The following is a 27,404-nucleotide window of genomic DNA, read 5'->3' on the forward strand; positions in this document are numbered from 1 at the left end:
AGGACGAATCTGTGTATCTTGAGGCATTTGGCTCTCGTCCTTCCACCTCCTGGGTGTCCCCCCCCTTTGACCCCCTCATGCAGGTGGTTGCTAAGAAGGCGTGGACGGCTCCTGATTCAGTGGACCCCACTCCCAGGAGACCCTCCAAGTTCATAACGGCACCAGCAGACAAACAGTTCTTAAGAAAAGGAGTTTCTGTGGATGCTATGGTGGTAGCTGCTGCCACTAAGAAGGAGCTAGCTGATCCTTCAGTACCTGTCCATCCACCTAACAAGGAATCTAGGTCCATGGACAGGTACGGGATGCGGATGTTCTCGTCAGCGACATTTACCATGCGTTAAGCTGAACTACCTGTGCCATTTTACTGCGTCTTCAAAGGGACATGATCAAGGAAGCGAGTGAAATGTTACAGGACCCTACAGCTGCGGGTTTCAAGATAAGATGAACACGCAGCTGGCTACCCTTAACTCCATAACCAACTCCTCCATGCGCCTTCTTTCTTACGCGGCTGATGGAGCGAGCAGAGCCACAGGGACAGGTGTGGCCTTACGAGGCATGCCTGGATGCGGCTATGCAATTTGGACCCCTTCAAGACGTCTTTCACTAACTCCCGTTTGATGGATCATCCCTCTTTGGTCCTCAAGTGAAAGAAACCCTGGCTAGGTGCGAAACTGGTGGCAGGACCCTTTCTGCCGTCGGGGTCCAGTTTTCTACTCGTTCTAGGCCTTACCCCAAAGGGCAGAAAGGTGGAAAGATGTGGTTCCGTAAACAATCTCAAGGGACTTAAGCCTGGCCGACAGAGTCATTTTCCCGCCAGAGGCAGAGGCGGGAATAACAATGGTAGACGCCGCCTAGGGGCAGGGGGGTCCGCAGAACCAGGGCAATCCGGAAGCCTTCCCTGACAAGCCCTTTCAGCATCCCTGAGGTGTTGCGCGACTGCCCATCTTCGGAGGCAGTCGGGAAGATTGTCACTGTACCCAGAAGCCTGGCTATCCCTGACTCAAGACAAATGGGTACAGTCCATCATTTCCGAAGGCTATTCTATCCCCTTTCTTCGCATTCCAAATCAGTCAAAAAAATCCCTTCCAGATGTTCCACCGCTCAAAGGGATCTAGCGGTTTTGGAGATTTCAAAACTGCTTGCAAAAGAGCAATTCAGCCAGTTCCAGCAGGCCAGCAAGGATCCGGAATCTACTCAAGGTTCTTTTTAGTTCCAAAGAAGGCGGGACTGGAGAGCAATTTTGGATCTCAGTATCTTGAACAGATCAGTCAAGAAAACAAGATTTCGGATGGTCACGCTGCAATCCATCCTTCCCCTTTGGGCAAAGGAAACTGGATGTGCTCTATAGACCTTCAGGATGCGTACTATCACATAAAAATGAACAGACGCTCCAGAAGATTCCTCCGCTTCAGGCTGGGAACCAGTCATTTTCAGTTCAGGGCCCTGCCCTTTGGTCTCACCACTGCCCCGGTGTTTACCAAATGCATGGCAGTGGTAGCTTCTCACCTGAGACGACAAGGATTCCAGGTGTTTCCATATTTGGACGACTGGCTCCTCACAGCTCCCACCAAGCATCTCCTTCTGATGGCCAGGGATTACACCTTTCGCATTTGTCAAAAGCTGGGTATTTCAATAAATTGCGAAAAGTCTGTTTTGTCGCCTTGTCGTACTATTACCTACATAGGCGCAAATCTAGATACAGTAAACATGTCTGCGAGACTAACACATCAGAGAATAACAGACATTCACAAACTGGTATCACTCCTTTTCAACAACAACAGAATCAAAGCCAGGTTAGTTCTGAAAGTGTTGGGAATTATGGCAGCGGCCATACCTCTGCTTCCATTAGCCAGATTCCACATGCGGATCCTTCAATGGATGCTCTTTACTCAATGGTCATACCACCAACTCCCAATGTCTCACACCATTATGATCACGCAAGCGTGCAAGAATCATCTTATGTGGTGGATGTCTTCCCCTCAGCTCTTGTTGGGAAGACCCTTTGTTCCACCCCCTCCGGTTGCTACTCTGACAACGGATGCCTCCCTGATCGGGTGGGGGGGGCATTATCAGGGCAGGACGGTCCAGGGCACATGGCAACCAAACGAATGCCACTTGCACATAAATGTTCTGGAGATGAGAGCAGTGCTTTTAGCTGCAAGCCCTTCAAGACTCTCTTCCTTGGGAACGATTGCAATCCAGACAGACAATATGTCTGTAGTGTGGTACATCAACAAACAAGGCGGAACCAGGTCATACCCCTGTGTCGAAGCACTCAGACTGTGGCAATGGGCGATTTCTTCTCAGCGGTTTCTGTTAGCAACGCACATCCCCGGGAAGTCCAATCAAATTGCGGACAAGTTGAGCAGAGCTATCCTCATGCCTCACGAGTGGTCTCTGAAAGACTCTGTTGTGAGAGAAATTTTCCTCAAGTGGGGTCAGCCTTGCTGCGATCTTTTTGCTACTCCCCAAAACAGCAAGTGCAGAGAATATTTCACTCTATTCCCTTTACCAGGCCAATCCAGCAGAGACGCTCTAGTCCAAGTTTGGCCCCGGGGACTTCTGTATGCATTTTCTTCCCTTCCCACTAATCTCTCAAGTGATACAGAAAGCTATCGCTCAGAAGGCCTCATTGATCCTCATTGCTCCTTACTGGCCTCGACAAGTGTGGTTCCCCTTTCTACATCGATTTCTTTTGGAGCGACCGTGGAATCTGGACCTAGTTCCAGATCTTTTGATCCATCAGTCGGGTCAGTTTCATCGCTCCCTCCCCTCTCTGAACCTCACTGCTTGGTTCCTCCAGTTCCAACCTTAGCCAGGCTTCCTCAATTATCTCAGATATATTTTGATAGCTTCCCATAAATCTTCCACTCGGAAGATTTATTTGAGTAAGTGGAAACGCTTCACATATTGGGCTCAAGGAAAGGACATAGATCCTTTCACTGCTTCCATCCAATTAGTCCTTGATTTTCTAGCTGAACTCTTCCATGCAGGTTCATCTCCCTCTACACTTAAAGTTCAATTGGCAGCTATTTCTAACTTTCATGTGGGTATTTCTGAATCTGCCTTAATGTCCCACAAGCTTTGCAAAGCCTTTTGAAAGGAGTTTTTCTTCTCAGACCTCCTATAAGAAATCCTCCTTCTCCTTGGGACCTAAATTTAGTTCTTGCTTCTTTGATTCTTCCCCTTTGAACCTGCAGTCTCCTGTTCTTTAAAATTCTTATCATGGAAAACTCTTTTTCTGGTAGCTATTACATCAGCTAGAAGAGTTTCAGAGCTTCAAGCACTCAGCTGTCATCCTCCTTATCTTTTGTTTCATAAGGACAGAGTATCATTACGAACTAACCCGTCCTTTTTGCCTAAGGTGGTCTCGACGTCAAATCTAAATCAAAGCATTGATCTACCTGTCTTTTTTCCAGAATACTCCAATAGGTCTGAACAAAAGTTACACTGCCTGGATGTTCACCGTCAATTGAGGTACTACTTGGATAGAACAAAACAATTCAGAAAATCTGATCAGCTGTTTGTCTCCTATGCAAGAAGAAATCACAAGGGGGGTTCCAAAAAGAATTCAGGACCTCCTGCCCTAAAATTAAGGACAGTCCAACAAATCAGAATGACTATTTAAGGGACTATGCCCCCCCCCCCCAACCTGGCATTCCCTTTTCCTTCCAGAAAGCATGAATCTCCAATTTTCTCTTTGGCAACAGATAGTTTCAGATGAATGGGTTCTGTAGACCATTCAGCAAAGTTGTTAATGAACGTGGGAGGAAATCCTTCCTTTCAAGGGGGTAATTCCTCAACCACCAGGTCAAACTATTTTATTTCCCCGATCCTTCAACACATGCTATCTCAGGGGTGGTAGAAGCAGTTCCTCCATCCCATGTTTGGAAAAGTTTTTATTCAGGGATGTTTTAGTACCAAAGAAAGAAATGCTTGGAGACCAGTTAAGGGTCTTTGTTTCTTAAACCTGTTTATGATAGTGCCCAAGTTTAAAATGGTGTCACTTCACAACCTGTTACCTCTTCTTCCTCATTGATGTTTAATATTAACACTGGACTTAAAAGATGCTTATCATCACATCCCTATTCATCCATACTTTAGGCATTTCTTAAGTTTTTGTCTGTATGGATTACATTATCAATTCTCTACCACTCTACACTACACTAACAATGATCTCAAAGTGTCTAGCTCCAGTTATAGCTCATTGCAGGCTTCAGCATATCTACATTTGCCATACTTAGATGACTTGCTTATCTTTGCAGACTCTTTTTCAAAGTGTCAGGAATCTCTCACTTTGGGAAGAGATCTCTTACACAAGCTGGTATTCCAAGAAAACATTCAAAAGTCTTTTTTGACTCCTTAACACAGGATTGTGTTCCTGGGGTGTCAGCGAGAAACCTCAGTTCAAAGAATGCTTCTTCTGTAGGAAAAATACATCTATTCCTAGATATATTTCTAAAGTTTTCCACTTAGACTTTGGTCACTGTATGGGAATACCTAAGGATTTGGGGGATCATGGCATCTGTGATTCCCATGATACACGTGAAAAAACTCCACATGAGAAAGATACAATGGTATTTGAAGTCTCTTTTGTCCCATCACCAACATCCTTTGTCTTTTCAAATCCCAGTGCTGGGGGCATAAGAACAGAAATCACTTGCTGGAGACAGCAAATTTCCCAAAACCCTGGTCTCCCCTTATCCCTCCATACTACAAAGCAGTCATTCACAAGAGATGCTTTAGACTTCCTGGGGAGCAGTTTCATTATAATAGTGTAAGGTGTGTGGGACACTGAGAACCGAGAAAATCACATAAATATATAAAAGAAATGTTTACCCTGATCAAGGCACTCAGCTGTCTGAATCACCTTTGGTCCTGTGGACCTCCTCAAGTTATTTCATAAAATATCACTATCATGTGATATATCAACACACATGGGGGAACCAGGTCATACTTCCTTTGCAGACTAGCCCTGTTAGTTTGTGATATAACGTTACAGCACATTCTAATTCTACAGGAATCCTATAGCCAGAGCAAAATTATGTGGCAGATAAAATGATCAAGACAAGAAAAAATCCTCATGAATGGAAACCAGTTCAGGCAGTCTTCCAATATTTGATCCACCTGTGGGGGGGGGGGGGGGGGTTCCACAAGTAGACCTATTTGGTTCCCCTCTGAACAATAAGCTGGCAAGATTGTGCTCAAGAGCTCCATGCAAGACAGCCTGTAAGACAGATGTCTTTTCCTTTCCTTGGACAGGAATGTTCCTGTATGGTTTTCCACCCCTTCCACTGTTATCTGCAGTTCTTCTGAAGAGTCAGAAGGAATTCCCCAAGATTATTATGGCGACTCCCTTCTGGCCCAGGCAACAGTGGTTCTCCTTTCATCTGAAAGTGGCCAGGGGCGATTACCACAAGCTTGTTCAGAGAATGGATCTACTCAGACAAGATAAGGGCAGTTTGATGCATCCTGATCCCAATCAACTTTAATGATTGCCTGGATTATAGGGTCTTAATTCCTTTTATGCACCTCTTTACTAAGGATGTGCAGCAGATACTAATGCAGCTAAGAAGGCCTGCTACTAGAAAATCACATATTAGAAACTTGAAAAGGTTTTTTAGTTTTTGCCAACAATATAACCAGCACCTGATCTAGGGTAGTGATTCTATGTTTTTTACAATATTTGTGTGAATTACTATCCTATACCTTTTCTTACTTTTCCATCAAGGTTCCTGTAATGGCCATTTTGGCATGTCTGCCCATGGATCCTCCTCTTTCAATCCATTCCCAAAATGCTTTTGAAAGGGGTTTTGCATAAGAGATCTCTGAGTTGCAAGATTTTATGATGTGTCAACCCTATCTCATTTTCCACGGAGACAGGGTTTCTTTGAGAAGTAATCCTTTTTTATGCCTAAAGTGGTATTTGAGTTTACTAAACTGTCCATCTCCCCATTTTCTTTCCTGATCCTAAAAATGAGGGAGAAAGGATAGTCCATACCTTGGTTGTCTACAGAGAGCTGAAGTACTACCTTGACAGAACATAACAGAATCTTTCAAATCTTGGGACCAGTTGTTCATTTCTTGTGAAGGTAAGAAGAAGGGATGACCTGTATCAAAACAAACTGTAAATGATTGTCTTAAGAGTATTACCTTTTGTTATACTCGTAAAAAAACTATTCCAGGCAGGGTCAAGGCCCAGTCTATCAGAGCCTTGGCTTCTTCTATGGCTTTGTGGAAATGTTTGGATTGTAGAAGTATTCTAGAGGCAGCAGCTTGGTCCTATATACATATATTCATTTAGGAGATTGATTCCGTCTCTAGGTTTAGATCAGGCTTTGCTTGGTCCATTCTCCAGGGGCTCCTGGACCCTTCTCCTTCCACCTCACAAATGTAGTAAGCTACGTTAATTTACCTTTACAGCTAAGGCTACTGCAGTCGTGATTAACAGGTTGAATATAGTACAGTTGTATAAGTAAACTTACCATAACCAGTGAACATAGTATAGTTATTTAAGAAAACTTACCAAACTACAGATCTTCAAATGATAACTGCTGCAGTAGCTACTCCCCTCCTATATGTCATTTGTTTTTTTTTTTTGGTGTGTTATTTATGCCAGGGTACGGACACTTATTTTCTGTTGTTTATGCCAGGGTACAGAAACTTATTTTCTGTTGTTTCCATCATTGTTCTGTCAGAGATAAGCCTCCCATTCTCTGTTGGATTGAAAGCTCTAAAGGGTTTAGCTTCTAAAACTATCTTTTTAGTCATCTCAGCTCAAGCTAACAGGTTCTGTGCTTGGAATGTACCATGAAGTTCTGGAAATTGGTCATCTGTTATATCATTGGCAGTATATAACTCCTATAGCTAAGGCTACTGCAGCATTTGAAAATGTACTGTTATCATAAGTTTACTTATGCAACTGTACTGTCTGCTGTTAGGAAATATAGACTACCTACCAGAATAATAGAGGATTTAGACCACACACACACACACACACACACACACACACACACACACACAAACATACACATATATATAGAAATACACACACACACACACACACACACACACACATATGTGGTTTCACTTCATAATCTCGAATTACTGAAATCTCGAAATTCAGTAACCCGACACTATGAAGCTGAAAACCAGAATGCCGAAAGTGTGTATAAGAACGAATTTGAATATCTCGATTCCGCACTTCTGCATTTCCGGAACGTCGCGTGTAATGTTATGGTGCCTGAAATTGCAGGTAAGTGAGAGTTTGTGTGTGTTTTTTTACGTTGTGTGTGTGGGTAAGGGAAGGGAGGTGTAAGTGTGAGTGTGAGTGTTGGATTTGTTGGTGTTTGTGTATGTGTATGTGTATGTATGATGTGTGTTTGTGTGTGAGTGAGTGGAGGATGGTGTGGTGTGTGGTCTGTTTTTGTTTATGTTATATGCGTCCCCTGAGTTGGTATATATAAGTAGGGGGGGTGGGGGTGCAGGGGGGCTTCCCCCCCCCTGTTTATATATAGTGTAGGGTTGTGTGGTTTGTATGCTGTGGGTGGAATGGTGTGTATGTTATGTGGTGCATGGGGTATGTATGTTCGTTATTGTGTGATTTGGGATTGTGAGTTTCAGTGTTATGAAAGGTTCGACTTCATAGTCTCGGGTTACTGAATTTCGAGATTTCAGTAATTCGATATTATGAAGTGAAACCATATATATATATATATATATATATATATATATATATATATATATATATATATATATATATATATATATATATATATATATGTGTGTGTATAAACATGTCTACTTATAAGATCTAAACCTAAAAATGTCACAGGAAAAAAATTCAACAAAATAATATAGATATAAATATTTCCATCCATCTACTCAAAATCTCTAACTAAACAAGAAAAAAAAACTGGCCCACACTCCCTGCTAATTAAATATGCCAATTCCAAGATGGCAGAATGTCATGGAAAGCTATATTTCCCACCCCTGGCATTATACCAATCTTGCATGCATACAACATCTATACCCCAAGCACTCCAAATGAAAACACATCATCATTTTTTATTTGTATGTCTAAGATTTTGTCTCAGAGCATACAAATAAAGTTGTTGATATTACATAGTCAACTATTTCAGGTCGACTTTATTAGGTTTAGATCTTTTTTATATAAATAGGTTATGCAATTCTGCACTTAACATAAAGGACTGCAGCAGATATTCTTTACAGAATGGTAGGGCTAAAAAACAAAACAAGGTAAAAATAACAAATAGAAATGTGTTTTCACTATGAAGCTTGAAATAAATGTGTGTAATTATTTCAGGTGTTAAACCAGTTGCAAGAGGATAGAAATGAAAGCTGGTGTTATTCTGGTGTATTCTAGAATGCAAAGAAGAAAAGAAGTTATAGCCCATCTTTGTAGATAATTATTGATACTCACCTAGGACATAGTGTGCAGTACTTTAGAACCTCTTCCTAAAGATGTAGGGTTGAGGGAGCATAGACAAATGTACCCAAAGCCATATGAAGAGAGATTAAAATAAATTAGCTGGTGTATCTATCAAAACAAAAATATGAAGAAAGTGACAAAAAGAGATAAAAGGCCATTAAACACAGAATAGAGTAAGTGAGAGAGAGGGACATGGAGCGGATTGACATAACAGAACATTCAACTGTCTATAGACAGTCAGTCCAGTTAAGGAAGTTACTATATCTTGCAAAATGAATCTATTGATGTCACAGTATGCTTCTGGGAGTGAATTCTTCTCCAAGTAATCTCCAAACACTTTATTTGTTCATTAATTTCCACAGCTTTTGTTCATGTTCTTATTCTGCGATGCTGAAAAATCATGTTTGTTCAGAAGTTATACCAAGTTCAGCTTGTATGTTTGAATTCATCTTTAACTCAGTAATGAAGATATGCGCTGTATCTTTTTCTTTTTCATTAGATGTTCTACCTGATTCCAGTCGGCCTGTGTATTGGGGTTATTGCAGCCTTCCAAGTAACTGCTTTTACATTCAGAGAAAATTTAGCAGCCACAGCTCTCCTGCTGATACTGTTTGGGTATGTGACTTATAAAACTTTTCGAGAATTATTGAGTAGTAAGAGACAAAGTAGTATATCATGTTTCCAAAAATATAATACGTGTGTTCTTTTTCTTCCACATACAGTAGGTTATTAAATAAACATTTTTAACTGTCAATGTAATATAATCCTGTCATATTGTTGTTAGTACTGTATATAATTTGCATGCTATATTAAGTGGGACACATGGTAAAAAATAAATAAATTTATGTAAGAGAATTTCAGGAATATATTTTTCACAGATATATTCAATAAAATAAAAGTAATCAAACTGACAAACAGTAAACACTCTGCTAAATACACTGTAAACATAAATGGACATCTATGTTATTAAATTCAATGCATAACAGAGAAAGAACTGTACAACTGCAACTGAGGCAGAACTAATGTATAACTTCTAAAACAGCAAAATAGTCTACCATCTCAGAACAAACTACTACTTTCAGATGTCTTATTTCATCCAACTACAAACATTTTTTCCAGAATTAAAATATATGATGATAACTGAGCAGTAACACATATATATAAATGTATGTATATATTGACATTTGTTAACCAGGAAAGTCTGACTGTGTCCAGAGTATCCATTTTCATATGGGTCTACTTGAAAACACCAACACACCAAAACACAGACGACGAGAACACTGAGACCGGAAGATCGACAACTGAGATGACCGACAGGTTAAAAGCACAAAACTTCACATGCCAACAAACCACAATCCCCACAATCAACAAAGCAAAACAAATACCTTTTCCGAAAAACACACACACAGCACAAGCACACCAAAAACCTTACAAACCTACACTAAACCTTACATACACAACTATCTATGCACTAACCTTAACCCAAACCCTAACCCTAAGGTCCGTCACTATTGCACACTCACCTAACCCGCGCCCCAACCCTTACTCATTTAACCCACCCCTAACCTTAAAGTCTGTCACTATTGCACACTTACCTCACCTGCACCCTAACCCTAACTCACTTAACCTGCCCCTAACCCTAAAGTCTGTCACTGTCGCACACTTACCTTAACATGTTGGTGTTCTCAGTGTCGGGCTTTTAAATTATCGGTCATCTCAGTTGTCGATCTTCTGGTCTCGGTGTTCTCGTCGTCGGTGTTTTTGGCGTGTCGGTGATTTCAAGTAGACATATATATATATATATATATATATATATATATATATATATATATATATATATATATATATATCCCTTATCTGCTCCATAATGCATTTGGATGCAGCTTTAAAGAATGTAGTAGGGGCTAAAACTAGTTTTATTTTTAAAAATAAGAAAAGCCTTAATCAACAGCTGTGCTATAAAAATAGATGTCAGGAAGTTTCAGGTTTTAATAATACTCGACAAACTGAAACTACGAGATGGATGAGTTGTCGCTACTGCGATTTTATAGATATGAGTGATAGTTTTATCCATCCCGTAACTGGCAAAGAGTTTGTATTTAAGGTGCAGGCTAATTGTAGAAGTAGGGATCTTATTTATTTAGCAAACTGCACACTTTGCGGCTGCTTTTACATAGGAAGACCAATCAGTCCCTTATGGAGCGGATAAGGGAACACCAGCACAGTATTACTAGACAGGATACACATAATGCTTTGGCTAAGCATTGTGTTGAATATGGTCCTGATCATTTATTTGGGTTTAGAGTTGTGGAGATGGTTAGGGCTAGTGTACATGGTGGCAATCTAAGAAATTATACTGAGGGATGTGAACTTGATTGGAATATCCACCTACAAGCTGAGAGACTACCCGGTATCAAGGTTAGGACTTCCATTAAACCAGTGTTAAAAGAGCGACAGCTCTTTAAATGAAAAGTGTCTGATCTGTCATTAATTGTTTGCTGCTTTTTATTGGCTGTTTTTAAAATATGTCTGATATTTAAATGCAATGTTTTTTAGCATATGTATGGTCGGTTGAAGCACGAATTAGTGTGAAAGCGCTTACCTTTTATTAAAGAGGATTTTATTCAATATTCTTCAGCTGTGGCGTGGTATTTATTGTTTTTTATTTGGATATTACAAGATAGATTATGGTAGACAAGAAAATGTACTTCAGTAACCTCCAACTAAATCAGTCATCAGTCTTGCAGCAATAAAAATTTCTGGTTTTCTGTTAATAATATACTCTACCCTGGAACATCCACCACTCCTAATTCTGTCCCCAAATAGTACTTACAACGAAGTATCTGCACAACGTAACACAAATTTTATAGACAGAATTAAAGCCCTTACTACAACTTTTCCTCCCAACAATCCTGACTTGCCATCCCCAAAGATGCAAACACCCCCTATTTTTCCCTAAAACCAACCCTCAACCTCCTATATCAAATCACTACTTTTTAAAAGGAAATCCTGTTCTCTTTCAGCAGATAGTCTCCGTGCATAACTCCTCAAGGTGGCTGCCAGTTTCATAGCCTATCCTGATTCTCTTTTAATTAATAGATCTATCAAGGAATCATACGTTTCTTCTCTGTAGAAAGAATTCTTCACCACCCCCCTTCATAAAAGAGGAACTTCATCTGATATAACCAGTTTCAGATATATCGCCATAGTATCCCCTTTGACATAAATTCTGGATAAGTGCATTCTCAAGCAAAATAAATTGGCCTTCATCTCTGGCCTTCAACATATTCTTCAAGAAAAACTACTGACCCCCACACAGCATGGTTTTAGACATGCACATAGCACTACCAATGCCTTATTAACTTTCACAGACACTGTTAACAAGGCCAGAGATGAAGGCAAACTTATTTTGTATTCCTTGATCTCTCTAAAGCTTTTGATCTGGCCTCTCACCAAAATCTCCTGTACCAAATGTTTTTTCTGGGTATCATAACCCATACTACTATGGTTTAACAACTACTTGACTGTTAGATACCTGTCTGTTAAATGGCTCACACACCCCCAATGTGGGGGGCTGTACCCCCCACCCCCCCTAACTATATATACTAATTCCAGGTTCGCACTACAGTGGGGAAAGGGGCATACACCTTTTACTTGCCTTACAGTACTCTACACAGTGCCATATATACTAACTGCAGTTCAGTGAAATGAGATTCAGTGAAATGAGTTTTCAGTAATTTGAATTTTCAGCCAAGTGGTTGGGGTGAAATGGAATTCAGTAAAATGAGATTCAACAAAACACAACAGACCCATATATATATATATATATATATATATATATATATATATATATATAATATGGAAGACAACTAGTCAGCAATTCAAATTGTAGAAAAAAAGCTGATACAGCTGATCAAAAATCAGCTGATTGCATGCACTAGATTTTTTTTCAGTGTGAGATTGCAGTATAGTGGGGATTTGGAAATTTCCCCTTTCTCCACTTGGTGGATGGAGGGGCTTGATCCTCTGCAAAGAAAGTTTTAGTTTTCTTTTTTTGTAATTTTTGATCAGCTGGTGATCAACCAGTTATATATATATATATATATATATATATATATATATATATACATATATATATATATATATGTATATATATATATATATATATATATATATATATATATATATATATATATATATATATATATATCATATAGTTGCAGTTAAATCAGACATTCATTGCTTGATCAAACTGCTGCAGTTTTACATTGAACCACGGGTATGTTGACTTCGGGAATTGCTGATGTTGGTATTATCGATGGGTATGTGTGTGAAGGTAAGTGGCTCAGGAATGTTTGTGCAAGTGTTTGCAGGTAAGGATTAGGGTAAGGGTTAGGTAAGCATATGGTTTTACTGTTTTGTTAGTGTGCAGTTGCTTTTGTGACAGGTTAGGTGAAGGGATAGTTTTAATGTTGTACACAAGTGTAAGTAGTGTCTGTGTGCCTGAGTGTGTTGTTCAGGGGTACTGTTAGCGAAAGGGTTTTTCTTAAGGTAATATGCAGCACTAGGGTCAGAGTCAGGGATATGGTTAGTGTTAGCATACAAGTAAGGTGAAGTATCAGGGCGAATAACAATAACAAGTGTTAATGAAGTCATTGTTATGCTTTTAATCGGCAAATGTATATTTAGCATTTCTACCATAGGTTCATAGGTAGATACTAGGCTATCAGCCCAAGGGCCTATGTAAGCCTAGCCAGCAAGGTTCCATAGTTTACGCCACCCAAGAAACTTATTTTCCTGTACCACTGTCCAGCAGAGACACAGAAGTGATCCCTGGGGTGTATTTCCTATTTCCCATCCACTCTTCAAGATTTATCTTGAAGAGTGCTAAAGAAGAACTTTGCTTGACATGGATGGGTAGCTTGTTTCAGAGTATAGGAAGTCTCTGGGACAGAAATCTATCCCTCCAGCATGTCCTGTTTATTGTGGTGACAAGGTTTCGGTCCCTAGAGCATGTAGCTCGGAGGGATTGGGATTTCTTTAGGTGTAGCATGTCCAACAGCTCTGGGTTTGACATAGCTTTATATGTTAGGCAGTGATCACCTCAGAGTAGGTGATATGCTACAGAGTAAGGCTGGAGTTTTTCGAGGCGGTCAGTGTAGGTTATTTGTTTGAGGCCAGTAATCCTCTTTGTGAGGTACTTCTGTGGTGTTTCCAGCTGCTGCAGATGTCTTGTGAGGTACCATCCAAAAGGGGCATTGTACTCTATAATGGGTCTAATGAGTGACGAGTAGAGGGGAACAATGACCTCTTTTTTCCTGGATGAGAACCCTTTTATGATGGGTGTGCCACATAGAAGGACTTCCTGACTACTGTGGTGATGTGATTATCAAAGAAGAGACTACTGTCCACCTGGGTCCCAAGGTCTCTTATCACACATTCGGTGTTAAGTAGATTGCTGCCTATGTGGTAGTTCATGGGTACAGAGTTTTTACCAAAGGGGATGACATTGCACTTTTTGGCATTGAACTTGAGGCCATGGCTCTGACACCAGGCATCTGTCTCAGTGAGGCCCTTCTGTAGGATGTTCACATCATTTGGGGACTTGACTATGGCTCCTAGTTTGCAGTCATCTGCGAACTTCATTAGCCAGAGGCCTTCTGTGTTAGCCTGTACTTCAGAGAAGTAGAGACCAAACAGGAGAGGTCCCAGGATGGAACCCTGTGGTACTCCACTTCTCACTACTTTGAGGTCAGATTTGGAGTCTGCAACTTTTACAGTGTGGATTCTGTCAGTGAGCCATTTGGCAACCCAACTTGTGATGTAGGGATTTATACCTAGTTTAGTGAGTTTAGCTATAATTCTAGAATGGGGGATGGTGTTGAAAGCCTTGGCGAGATCAAGATAGGCTGCGTGAACCACCTTACCCTCATCCACGGCTTTGGTGACTGCCTCAAAAAACTTGATCATGTTCAGGAGGCATGATCTGCCTTTCACAAACCCGAACTGGGTGGGATCCAGAGTTTGGAGGTTACCAATGTCTTTGTTTATGAGTTCCATGATGATACGCTCCATGGCCTTGCAGACCAGGCTCATCAGGCTAATAGGTCGATAGTTCCCGGGATCAGTGGTGGCTTCCCCTTTTTGGAGTGGGATAACTGTTGCTGTGCGCCATTCAGTGGGCACAAAGCCTGATGCTTGACTATTATTGAACATGGTGCTTAAGTGGGGAGCCAGTTCATTCTGAAGTTCGTGTAAAACGCAGCCTGAGATGTTGTCCGGTCCCATGGATGCTGTGTTTTTGGCTTTAGAGAGTGCAGCTTTTACCTAAATAGTTGTGATTACAGGGACTCTGCATTCTTCCTGTATAGATATGGGCCCTTTAGGGGGTGAGAGAGTGGTAAAGTTAGCACTGAACCGATCTGCCAGGATGTTGGCCATATCTGTTGGTTCTGTAACTTTCATACCTTTTTGCTGTAACTCAGAGCAGATCTGGGTGTTGCCATCTAGATTCTTGACATAGCTATAGAATGCTTTGTGGTTGTCCTTGGATTTAGTGGCAATTTTTTTTTCGTAGCTAGCTTTGGAGGATGTTATAAGGGATCTCAGCTTCTTACTGAGGCTGACCAGGGAGCTCCTCCACTCATGGGATTTTACTCTCTTTTGCAATAGTTTCTTCCTTCTGTTGTACAGTTTGTTTATGGCAGGGGACCACCAGATTGGCTTCCTTTTTTAAATGTTGTTAATTCAAATAAAATAAATTCATATGTTTTGACACAGCATTAATGAGTCCACCCTTTCTCCTGCAAAGCCAGTCAGGAATGCAGCAGGCCCGTCTGTGCATCGAATATCAGAGTCAGCCAGTACTAAGAGACAAGCAGCTAGTAGTTACACACTGATGACAGTTAACAACAAATGGAAAGGAATAGAGCTTTCAGGATTCATTGCATTTCTTTCTGAAATGTGTTACTTATATCAGCAGCTTTATGACAGTTTATGAATGTAGCTTGTATGTATGCTATTTTAATCTCACTTTTTAGTCTGACTATGCCACAGGCAAATCTAGTTCAATAGTTTTACACAGTGAAGATTTTCATTAGGCATTTTTCTTTTTGCTCCATGTCAGAAGTCTTGTGCCTAAGGCAGGAATGCTGTAGAGATCATAGAAAAGTACCATATAGGTATTGCTGCATTTAAGAATTGCTTGAAACCTATTTATAATATATAAATAATTGTACAAGAAGGAGTGACTAATGAAATATTTTATAAAATAAGACTCGTTCAGGTAGAGTAGGCAACAGGTGGTATAAAAATAACAGGATAGTACATCAGTCATTTTCATGAAAATGTTGATATCACCCAAATCATTAAATGTAAACTGTATTTCCTCAGTGTGTTAAAGGATATTGCAGTACTCAAATAATGTATCTTCCTACTCTAATTTAATAATATGCTTCCTTGCAACATCTCAGTAAGGTGCTGCCCAATAGTCAGTTTTTCTAATGCAATGGATGTTTTTTCTAGAAGTATTTCAAACTCTACTGTGCAATTCAGTGAGGTCACTAAAGTCTCTACCCAGAATGCATTCATTTTTATTCATAGTAGCTAGCAACATCAAAATTGGTGCTGATAAGTGGAAAGTAGCAGGATAGAAAGTGTTTTTTTATTTTATGCTTTCCCCTTTACCCCTGTAAATATAGGGTGGCTCACCCCATGCTTCCAACTTACTATAAACTAATTTTAGTTAAAGTAACTGTGGGCAAAGCATCTGAACCTTGATAAAATGAATTTTGACAAGTTAAGATTATAACGAGCTAAACAGCTTTCCTCATATATCTAGGTAATATCTTTTGACTGAATAGAACCAATGTTCAAGAATTCAGCATAAAATCTTGACACATTTTTAGTTGAAATGTTTAGGGACTGGGCTGAGCCTATAATTAACAAACAGCATACTGCACACAGCACTACTAAAGCAGTTAACCCTGTAGGCTGAGGGAGAATGATGTGCTGTACAAACTGGGAATAACAATTATTCTACAAATATTTTAAAAAAGAAGAGAAGCATCTAGCATAACTTAGTGTCTTTACTAAAATAAAAGACTGAACCTAAATGTGGAAAATATCTCACTGTCCCATGCAAAATCTACTTCTGGTAATTCTACTTCAGAGTATAAGGACATGATAAGCATTTCTACACTATTTCTCCAAGAACCTGAAGTTTATATTACTCTTTCTAAATTCAGAGCTAATTAATGTGTGGGCAATGTAGAGCACCTCATAAAGTCATCTATGAACTTAATGATTTATTCCATTCCATTTTACAAAATTTATGTAACAACTCTAACAGGACTTTGTATATACTCCTATCCATAAAGGGACATGGCTAAGGTTATTTAAACTGGGGGTGTTTATTTTTAAGAGAAAAATCTTGCTTCCAGTAACTAATTTCATCTGTTCAAAGCAATCCACTACAGAACACCTTAAAACAGATGACATTCTGCTTTTAGCCATATACAATCTAGGAAACCAATCAAGAGATCATTTTGGGTTCTCTGATTGATTGTTTTTATCTTGAGTGGGAGAGCAAGAAGCAAAAGTCTAGAAAATATGAACAAGGAAGTAAACGAGATACCTGAGCTGGAAAAATCAGCAGGAGTCTCTACTTAGTGGCATCATGTGGTTCTGTAAGACAAAGCTGTAGTTATGGTGCTAGTAACTCAGTATAGTCTGAATTGTAGTAGGTATTTTTTTATCTTGGCAGACAGACAGATGTCATGGGCAGTAGATGCGGGATAAAGTACATTTGTATGAAAACTTAGAATACTTCCATATGGATGGCTATTGTGCATTTGAAACAGAGACTAAATAAAATACAACTGCCATTATTTTTGCTGTATTACAATCAAACACCTGGGGAGTACATAGTCAACAGGTTGGGTATAATTGCTGAGAATGGGGGAGGGCTGTTTGAAGATAAAAATGATATAACTTGGCTGTTGTTTGATTGAGTTTAATGGTTATTATTTTGGCTTCACAGAACTAATTTGTATTTTTAAGCGTGTTGAATACCTTACCGGCTACATGAAATAAACCTGAAATACAATTATGTTGCCATTATTTTTATCACTATCAGATATTTAAGGAGTACACAGTCAACAAAATGGCTTTTACTACTGAGTACAGGACCTACCAATGGATGAAGATAGCTGGCACTGCTTTTTTCACTCTGGCTAAATAGTCATTAATTTGGCATTACAGGACTAGTGCACATTTATGTGAAGTAAGATGGAATGCCTTATAATGGCTACTGTATGTCTGTGGGAAACAAACTTAAAATACATTACTGTGGCCATTATTGCCACATTTTGTACCACAGGCATACATCTAAAATGTGCATCATTAACAAACCTGCTTAACTGTTTGCTACAGGAGTTGTCTGTTAATGAAATTGATTGCTCCTTTTATTATTTGCTTATGTTAAATAGTCACCAATCTGGTTTTCCAGGACTAGTGTGCATATCAGTTGTGTGAAACAAAGCCGAAATACATTTCTGTGACCATTGTTTTTATCACAATTCGATATCTGAGAGCTGCACAGTCAGCAAAGTGATTATAACTGTAGGGCAGAGGCTCTTTGTGGATGAAAGTGTCTGCCTCTGCAATCATTTACTTAGGTCAGAAGCCATTCACCTGACCTTTCAGGACTTCCACACATTTGTGTGAAATAATTTGGAATACACTGTTGTGGTGACTGTGTGAAAGAAACTTGAAATACATTACTGTAGTCATTATGATTTTAACCACAATCACACACCTGGGCATAATCTGTACTCAAAGAGGGTACTAGCCTTCTGCCATTTGCTTGGGTTATACAGTCATTCATCTAGCTTACTAGGAAAAGTGGGAATTTGTGTGACGTAAGCTGGAATACTATATTGTGTGCTTCTCTGGAAAATTGTAAAATATTTTATGTGGCAATTATATGGTTATCACAACCAGAAATCTGAGTTATACATAGTCAAAAAGGTCAAAAAGTGGCTATAATTGTTGGCTAGTGGGGGCTGTTTGTGGATGTAAAGGAGTTTCCCTGCTGTCATAATAAGTTTGAAAAGTCATTAATCAGACTTTGCATGTCTAGAGTACATTTGTTTGGATCAAGTTAGAATGCTTTACTGTCACTATTTTCAAATCACAATCAGACATATGAGCTGCACACAGTCAATAACTTGCCTGCAGTTGACAGTTATAGAGGGTTTCTGTGGTTACAGTTGAGTAACCCTCATTGTTATTTGGTCACAGTTAAACAGTCTATCATTTTGCTTGGCAGGGTCAATGTCATATAATGCTATTAATTGCTGAAGTGAGTATAAAGCCATTATTGCTGTGGCTGCTGCTTGTGTTTTGCAGTGTATCTAGACATAAAAAGTTAGCCATAATTTTTTCACCTTTCATCATTGCAAAACAGCAGCATTATATACAAGAACTGTTTATATTTCATTGCATTAGTAGGATGAATGTGAAAGCACCTAATCACCGGTAGCCTGGCTCCATGATTCAGGCAGATGGAGCCCTTACTGTGACTCAGGTGACTCCACCCATGAATGCTTAATGATGACCTTTCCTGGTTGACTATCACCCGGGTGATGGGGATCAGGTGGGTCCACTGGTCAAAAGATGGTTGATGTAGGTAGCAAGACAACAAGACTGAAAAAAATCATTAATACTGTGGTGCAGCACATAGCATTACCATCTCAGAGTGCTTGATTTTCTGGCTGAGTTCTTGGTTATGGTTCCTTCCATGAGGTGTCTGAGTGCACACTCTGACTCTGAGTAGATTTTATTCAAGCGGTTTCCTTTAACACACCAAAAGCATGCTGCAGGTAAACTGGCTTTTGTCTAATATGCCTGAAAATAAGTGTGCAGTGTGAGAAGTTATATGTGTATGTGTGTTTGTGAGTGTGTATATGTTGATAGACCTGGCGTGTTAGTGTCAATGACAGATTGTATGTGAGTCTCAGAAGAAAAATCACCCATTTTTATCTCTGGACACTCCCAGTATTGGGAACTACATACTGGGTTTCAAATATAAGACATACAATGTACCTTAGAATGTCTAAACCCTTAAATTTTCAAAGGCCAGGCAATTTCTGAACCCTGAATTGTAAAATGGGATTTTGACAGGGGGCAAAGTAAGTTGACCGCATCATTAATATCTGCCTTGGGCAAGACCTGCTTTAAAGCCAGTCCTGTTAGAGCAGTGCTCAGGAAATGTCTAGGGAATGCACATGGTCATTGTACTATCTAGAAATACAAACTTGGAATACATTGCTGTGATCATTATTTTTTTCATGTTCCTCACAATTAAATATAAAATGTTTTGTGATAGAGAGAAGGAGATGTGCTGTGTATAAACACAATCCAAAGAGATGCGTCTGGAGGGTTTCTACCGGGCCAGGGAAAATAGTCTCTGTCCTAGTCAGACTTTCCTGGTCAACAAATATTAAATAAATAACTAAATAAATAAATAAATAAAAATAAAAAATAAACATCTGCTGGCACCAAGATAAAATACATTACTGTCAGCTAGATATTAGAGTGTTAAACAGAAGGCAACTGTCTTTTGACAGTAGGGGTGGAAGGAATGCTGTGTAAATATATGGCTGTGGCCATTGAAATACATTACTGTGGTCATGTGTTCTTTCCCTTTCATCCCAATCAAACATCACTATTGCAAACAGAAGGCAAGTATCTATTAATAGTAGAGATGGAAGGTATGCTGTATATATGTAGGGCAACAAAAGCTTTAAAATATGAACATTTCCATTTGTTCTTTTTCTTTCCTCACAATCTAACAACCAATGGGAACAAAGAAAATGCCTTTATGGAAGGTAAGTAAGTAGGCACCATTCTGGTATATTATTTCTGTATCTCTGCAGGCATTTTTCTTCCCAGGTTGATGAGAATTGCTAATTTGTCAACTTGAACATTGAGCTTTGTGCATAATATATTTGTTACTTGAAGGATGACTGAATTTATTTCCTGACTCATGATTTTTCTTTTGGTCATCTTTGGATCAAAAGTTGAAAAAATCTAAAATGTACTACAGAGCATCTAGAACCCCACGGCTTCCCTACCACTAGCAGCTCTCCATTCCCTGGCTTAATTCAGTTATTTCTTCTACAGTTGTTAGAGTGCAGTTTTGACAAAATAGGGAATGAGGAAAGGATGAAGAGAGAAGCTGAAAAGTAATACAAAATATTAAAAGAAAGGAAAAAAGTAATTTGTCTGGATGTTGTATGAGAGTGAGTCTGGGATGGGAGGAGACAAGTAGAGATTGTTCATTTGTTGTAGGATGGAGAGATGGGCAGTGGAGAAGGCATGCCAAGCAGTCCTTTACCTTGTTTTCCATTTCATCTAAGTCCTGCCATGACTGGTATGCTCCAAAATGCTTAAAATGTCTGCTAATTAGATCTGTGTGTGTGTGTGTGTGTGTGTGTGTGTGTGTGTGTGTGTGTGTGTGTGTGTGTGTGTGTGTGCTTATATATATATATATATATATATATATATATATATATATATATGGATTCACTTTATATCCTCGAAATACTGAAATATCAAAATTCAGTATTTCGAGGCTAAAAAGTCGAAACCTTAAAACAACGAAAACTCAGAAGTGCGAAATTCAAAATCTTGCACACCAGAGATTTTGAATTAGCACTTCTACTCCACACACACACACACACACACACTCACACACACACACACACACACACACACACACACACACACACACACACACACACACACACACACACACCTTCCTCCTTACGCACAAACACAAGCTCTCTACTACATAAAAGCAGGGAGGCTGTGCCCTCCACACCCCTCCTACTTAAATATTCTAGCTCTGAGGTCGTACTTCAAATAAACACACACAAAACACCATCCCGCAAGCTACATTCTCCTCGCACATACACATCACAGCAGCAAAACACACTAACACACACCACAGCCCCTACCCAAAACCCTTAACAAATAAATACTTGCCTGAATCCACAACCACAGAGAAACACCGGAAGTGCTAATTCAAAATCTCGGGTGTGCAAGGTTTTGAATTTCGCTCTTCTGAGCTTTCGTTGTTTTCAGGATTCCACTTTATGGGCTCAAAATACTGAATTTCGATATTTCAGTATTTCGAGCTTCTAAAGTGAATATATATATATATATATATATATATATATATATATATATATATATATATATATATATATATATATATCTGTATCCAATGATGGGATTTGTAGTGCTCAGTATTCCCTCTATAAAACTGCTAAAAGTTAATAGTAAATTTTGCAGTTTACTGTTTTGCCCTGTTTTAATGATATAAGTGTTGAGACTTGCAACTTGTGCTAGCAGGCCACCTACTTCTTATAGGAATCTGCTATCACACTGCACTTTCAAGTCACATTTAAAGACCATCATTCAGCAAGACAATTACTATTTTTTAACACCTTTGTTGGAATTATCACTTAAAACGCAGGCAAATATACATTTATATAAAAAAAACAGTATTAACATATTCTTAGTTGCAAACATACATCGCATATATTCTTGTACATATTTATCATCAATTTTACATTACATAAATTGATCAATTTCTGTGTTCTCTTAAAACGCACACTACCTCCAAAATATTATTTTGAATATATTGTTCTACAATTTCCATTTTTCTGTGTAATTTACTCCTACCGTTTTTCTAAAGATCCCACATCCAATTGTTTTATCTCTGTCACAATATTAAATAGAATTGGTTTAGACCTTGGTTTATATTTTCTAGTAATCATTTTTTTTGGCAGCCACCAGAATTAATTGCAACATGGCCTTACTATGTCTAAACTATTCAGAACTTTTATCCCAGCTCAAAAACTAATTTCCTTAATTACACCTATTTGTTCACCAAATATTTCTGGAACATTACTCTGTAAGGAATTTTTAAAGTCAGCCATCTCATTATACTCCCAAACCATATTGTCCCAGTTACCTCTTTCTTCTCAATCACATCTTCAACATTTACCATCTACCTGAGAGAAATTCTTTGGGGTCTGCTTGGGGTATAAAAATACCTATGGAAACACTTCCAAGCAAAAATCCTAAATCTCCTAGACTTTGTTGCATATTTTGGAGCCATACATATGTCCTCCCATTGTTTCCTTGTGAATTGCTTATCCAATATCTCTTCCCAATCATTTCTAACCTCCTTTGATTGATTTCTATAGTTATCATGCAGACTTTTATATGTCCTAGTAATTATCCCTTTTTTAACAGCAGCTTCTGTTCTAGATTCAGTTTAAAAAATCTATCAGAGCAGGTCTTTTACTTAGGACTCTTGTCTGCAGTCCAAATGTCTTCTTGGCTTCTTCCCATTCTATTACCTTTCCCTCTCTTGATATTTACTCCCAACAACGTGGTTCTTTTGCCATTTTCCAGTAAATTCCAGCCCTCTTATCTTTTCTCTGAATCCCTAATTGCAGTCATCCCTATTGGTAAAATCTCTTTTTTCTATTGAAATCTGTGTTGGGTCTACTCTTGATTAAAATCTATCTTTCTTGTACTTCTCTATCTTTATAGTTAGATAATTTTAGACAACTGTAAGTAACAACAGTCTCTAAGCAGTGTGCACTAGTAATCTGAAGATAAATTCAAAACAGGCAGCCATACTACCCTTTTGTTTGAAACTGTATTCTTCTTTTCTCTGCTGAATTAACTGCATACTCAAGAAGTAATGAACTCTTTGCAGTACTTGGGTATAATTCCAGGTAACAACTTTGATCTTCATGACAACAGAGCAATCAGTTAGGAAGGCATATATCATGACCCATTCAGACCTCAGAAATATTACTTCAAGGAAGAGAAAATGATTTGTTCCATTTTTTGTATGAAAATTTCATAGTAACATTTAGCTCTCTGTTCTGCCATTATAACAAAATGGAATAATTAATAGTACATCTGTCAGTTCAGTGCAAAAACAAGTTGATAGCAGAATGCAGGGTTTACTTGGAATTTAATTTAATCTTAATTTCCATCAATTTTCTAATAGTTACACATTTTCCACAATTGGCATATACATTATGTACAAAGCTTTAGTATATCTTGTCAAGCTACACTTAATGTAACCATTACCATCTTGTTATTAACAAGATGCTGAGGGACAGAGGAATTATTCTGTACCAAGAATTTCTTTTCAGACAGAAGGATGCAGTTATCTGTTATTAAGATTTCTTGCCTCTTAAAGGTATAATTTCAGATTCTACTTTTCTGTATTGGAATAAATAATATACACTTACACTACTGTGAGTACTGATGAATTTTCCAGCAAAGGGTGAGGCTGATAATGGAGTCAGTCATAAACCTATATTTTGATTGTGAGAGGGTGATAAGCTCAGGCTGTCACTTTTTTCTACATTCTGCAGGAGAAATCTGTTATGCTGAACTCCTTAGAATAAGACATGAGGTTGAGTAATGCTGGCAACAATATAATTCTGAAGGTCTGCAAATGGCACAGTAGTTTTCATGGGAAAATATTAGTGGAAGAGAGAAGAGGACAGGGTGGTAAATGGAACTTACAATAACAAACTTAGAAAGAGCACACCAAGACAGGGGCAAGAAGATGAAGTTAGTTGGTGATAGAAGATATTTAGATAAAAATGGCTGTTCTTCCAGTCCAACATTTGCTGCATTCTACTATTACAGCAACATAACTGTGATCCAGAAGTCATGTCATACATGCTGTGTTACTGAAATAATTCATATATGTGGCTAAAATTTCAACAAAATATGTTTCATTGATTATACTGCTAGTATACACAGCATCCTTGGGACCGGACGACATCCCAGGCTGTGTTTTACATGAACTTCAGAACGAACTGGCTCCCCACCTAAGCACCATGTTCAATCATAGCCTCACATCAGGCTTTGTGCCTACTGAATGGCACACAGCAACAGTTATCCCACTCCACAAAGGGGGAGCCACCACTAATCCTTGGAACTATCGCCCTATTAGCCTGACGAGCTTGGTCTGCAAGTCCATGGAATGTATCATCATGGAACTCATAAACAAAGACATTGGTAACCTCCAAACTCTGGACGCCACCCAGTTCGGGTTTGTGAAAGGCAGATCATGCTTCCTGAACCTGATCGACTTCTTTGAGGCAGTCGCCAAAGCTGTAGACTCGGGTAAGGTAGTTCACACAGCCTATCTTGAGCTCGCCAAGGCTTTCAATACCATCCTCCATTCTGGAATTATAGCTAAACTCACTAAACTAGGTATAAATCCCTACATCACAAGATGGGTTGCCAACTGGCTCACTGACAGAACCCACACTGTAAAAGATGCAGACTCCAAATCTGACTTCAAACCAGTGACATGTGGAGTACCACATGGTTCATTCCTGGGGCCTCTCCTGTTTGGTATCTACTTCTCTGAAGTGCAGGCTAACACAGAAGGCCTCCGGCTAATGAAGTTCGCAGATGACTGCAAACTAGGAGCCATAGTTGAGTCCCCAAATGATGTGGACATCCTACAGAAGGACCCCACTGAGACAGATGTCTGGTGTGAGAGCCATGGCCTCAAGCTTAATGCCAAAAAGTGCATTGTCATCCCCCTTTGGTAAAAACTCTGTACCCATGAACTACCACATAGGCAGCAGTCTACTTAACACTGAATGTGTGATAAGAGATCTTGGGACCCAGGTGGTCAGTAGTCTCCCCTTTAATAATCACATTGCCACAGTAGTCAGGAAGTCCTTCTACATGGCACACCTCATCACAAAATGGTTCTCATCCAGGAAAAAAAGAGGCCATTGTTCCCCTCTACTCAACACTCATTAGACCCATTATAGAGTACAACGTCCCTTTTGGAATGTACCTTACAAGACATCTCCCGCAGCTGGAAAGGCCACAGAAGTACCTCACAAAGAGGATTGCTGGCCTCAAACAGATGCCTTACACTGACCATTTCAAAAAACTCTAGTTTTACTCCATAGCATATCGCCTACTCCAAGGTGATCTCTGCCTAACATATAAAGCTATGTCAAACCCAGAGCTGTTGGACATGCTACACCTAAAAATTTCCAATCCTTCCAAGCTACACTCTCTAGGGACCTAAGCCTTGTCACCATAATAAACAGGACATGCTGGAGGAATAGATCCCTGTCCCAGAGACTTCCCATATTCTGGAACAAGCTACCCATCTATGTCAAGCAAAGTTCCTCATTCAAGAAAAATCTTGATGAGTGGATGGGAAATAGGAAATACACCCAGGGGATTACTTCTGTGGCTCTGCTCAACAGTGGCACAGGAAAATAACTTTCTTGGGTGACGTAAGCCAGGGAACCTTGTTGGTTAGGCATACTTAGGCCCTTGGGCCAATAACCTAGTACCTACCTGTGAACCTATGAACCTATAATAACGGTATTAGCGGTAGTACTACTAGTAATTTTCCTGATGTCATGATTCGTTTGGCTCTATACCTTGCAATAGCCCAAAAGGGAACTGACCGAAAAAGATGCATTGTACCAGTATATTGGTTTGATTATAAAATAGATGCAGTGTCTAAGATGCAGTACTAATCGTTCTCATTGAATTTGACTTTGTTTCATTGTTTGAGAACCACATATGTGAAAAGATGTTTAACAGACTGCCAGCCACATAAACAAAGATAAATGTAATATGTATGTGTATTTATTTATTTATTTTATTTTGCTTACTGTGAAAATCCATCAGAGAAATGAAATGCCGATTTTCAGTGAATGACCATAGAGAAATGCTTCAAAACAAGGATAGAAATATGTTTTTGGCAATCTAAAAGAAAGGCACTCAAGAAACATTATTTGCATAGTATTTCAAAGCAAATGGTCATCAAACATTTACAAAGCATATCAGATTAAAGAAATACATGTTTTCAATATATTGTGAGTAAAATAAAAAATACTATATTAATACATTAGTATAGTATTTATAGCAGATAGAGTTCGGACTCCATACTGCAAACTATAGGTGTGGTACAGATAATAATTAAGGCTTTTCCTGGAAAACAGAATGCTTTTCAGAGCTGACAGGAAACCATATTTCTCTGAGTAAAATAAAACAGACATATTGAAAACTTGCAGGCTATGTGCTAACAGTGAGCATATGTCACACCAGATTCCTGGAATTGGGAGAGGTGAGGAAGAAAATGTAGCTAAAGAACCGCAAAGCTTCCCAAGTTCTAAATGACAGGATGCATCTGCTCTGTTTGCAGACAACCTTCACAGAAAAAATCAAACACCTGTAACATGCTTCCAGATGCTGCCATCTCTAAATTCATTGCTTTTAATTTTGTTACAAAGCAGCAAAAATTGCAGTCACAGAATAATAGCTTGGCCTATGGCTACCCAGTATTTTCACACTATATATATTAATACACTTCAGTTTTTCCCGGAACTTTCTAATTGTGTAGAATGTGTAGTATATATATATATATATATACATATATCTATATATATATCTATATATATATATATATATATATATCTATATATATATATATATATATATACATATATATATATATATATATATATATATATATATATATATATATATATATATATATATATATATATATATATATATATATATATATATATATATATATATATATATATATATATATATATTATATATATATATATATATATATATATATATATATATATATATATATATATATGTATGTGTGTGTGTGTCTGTCTGTACAGTATATGAATATATAACAGTGATGGCTTATGTCCTTTGTCTCAGATTATTGAGATGAGTATCCATAAGCTATGAAACATTAAGGTTTATATGTGTGATTTATAACATGCTTGCACATGGTCCTTGAACTAAATCCAAGATGCTAGCAAAAATT

General features: G+C 38.7%; 1 protein-coding gene across 1 annotated transcript in view; it reads left to right on the plus strand.

The window, feature by feature from the left end:
- LOC122796911 (ATP-binding cassette sub-family A member 13-like) overlaps positions 1-27,404 on the plus strand; it is a 3,979,956-nt gene that overhangs the window by 2,336,622 nt on the left and 1,615,930 nt on the right. The window contains exon 28 of the mRNA XM_044065669.1: positions 8,952-9,067. Coding sequence (XP_043921604.1) covers positions 8,952-9,067 — 116 coding nt within the window. The remainder of the gene's footprint in view (positions 1-8,951; positions 9,068-27,404) is intronic.

The sequence above is a fragment of the Protopterus annectens genome, chromosome 3.part0 (genome assembly GCF_019279795.1).
Source record: "Protopterus annectens isolate FY-2018-M chromosome 3.part0, PAN1.0, whole genome shotgun sequence".
NCBI lineage: Eukaryota > Metazoa > Chordata > Ceratodontiformes > Protopteridae > Protopterus > Protopterus annectens.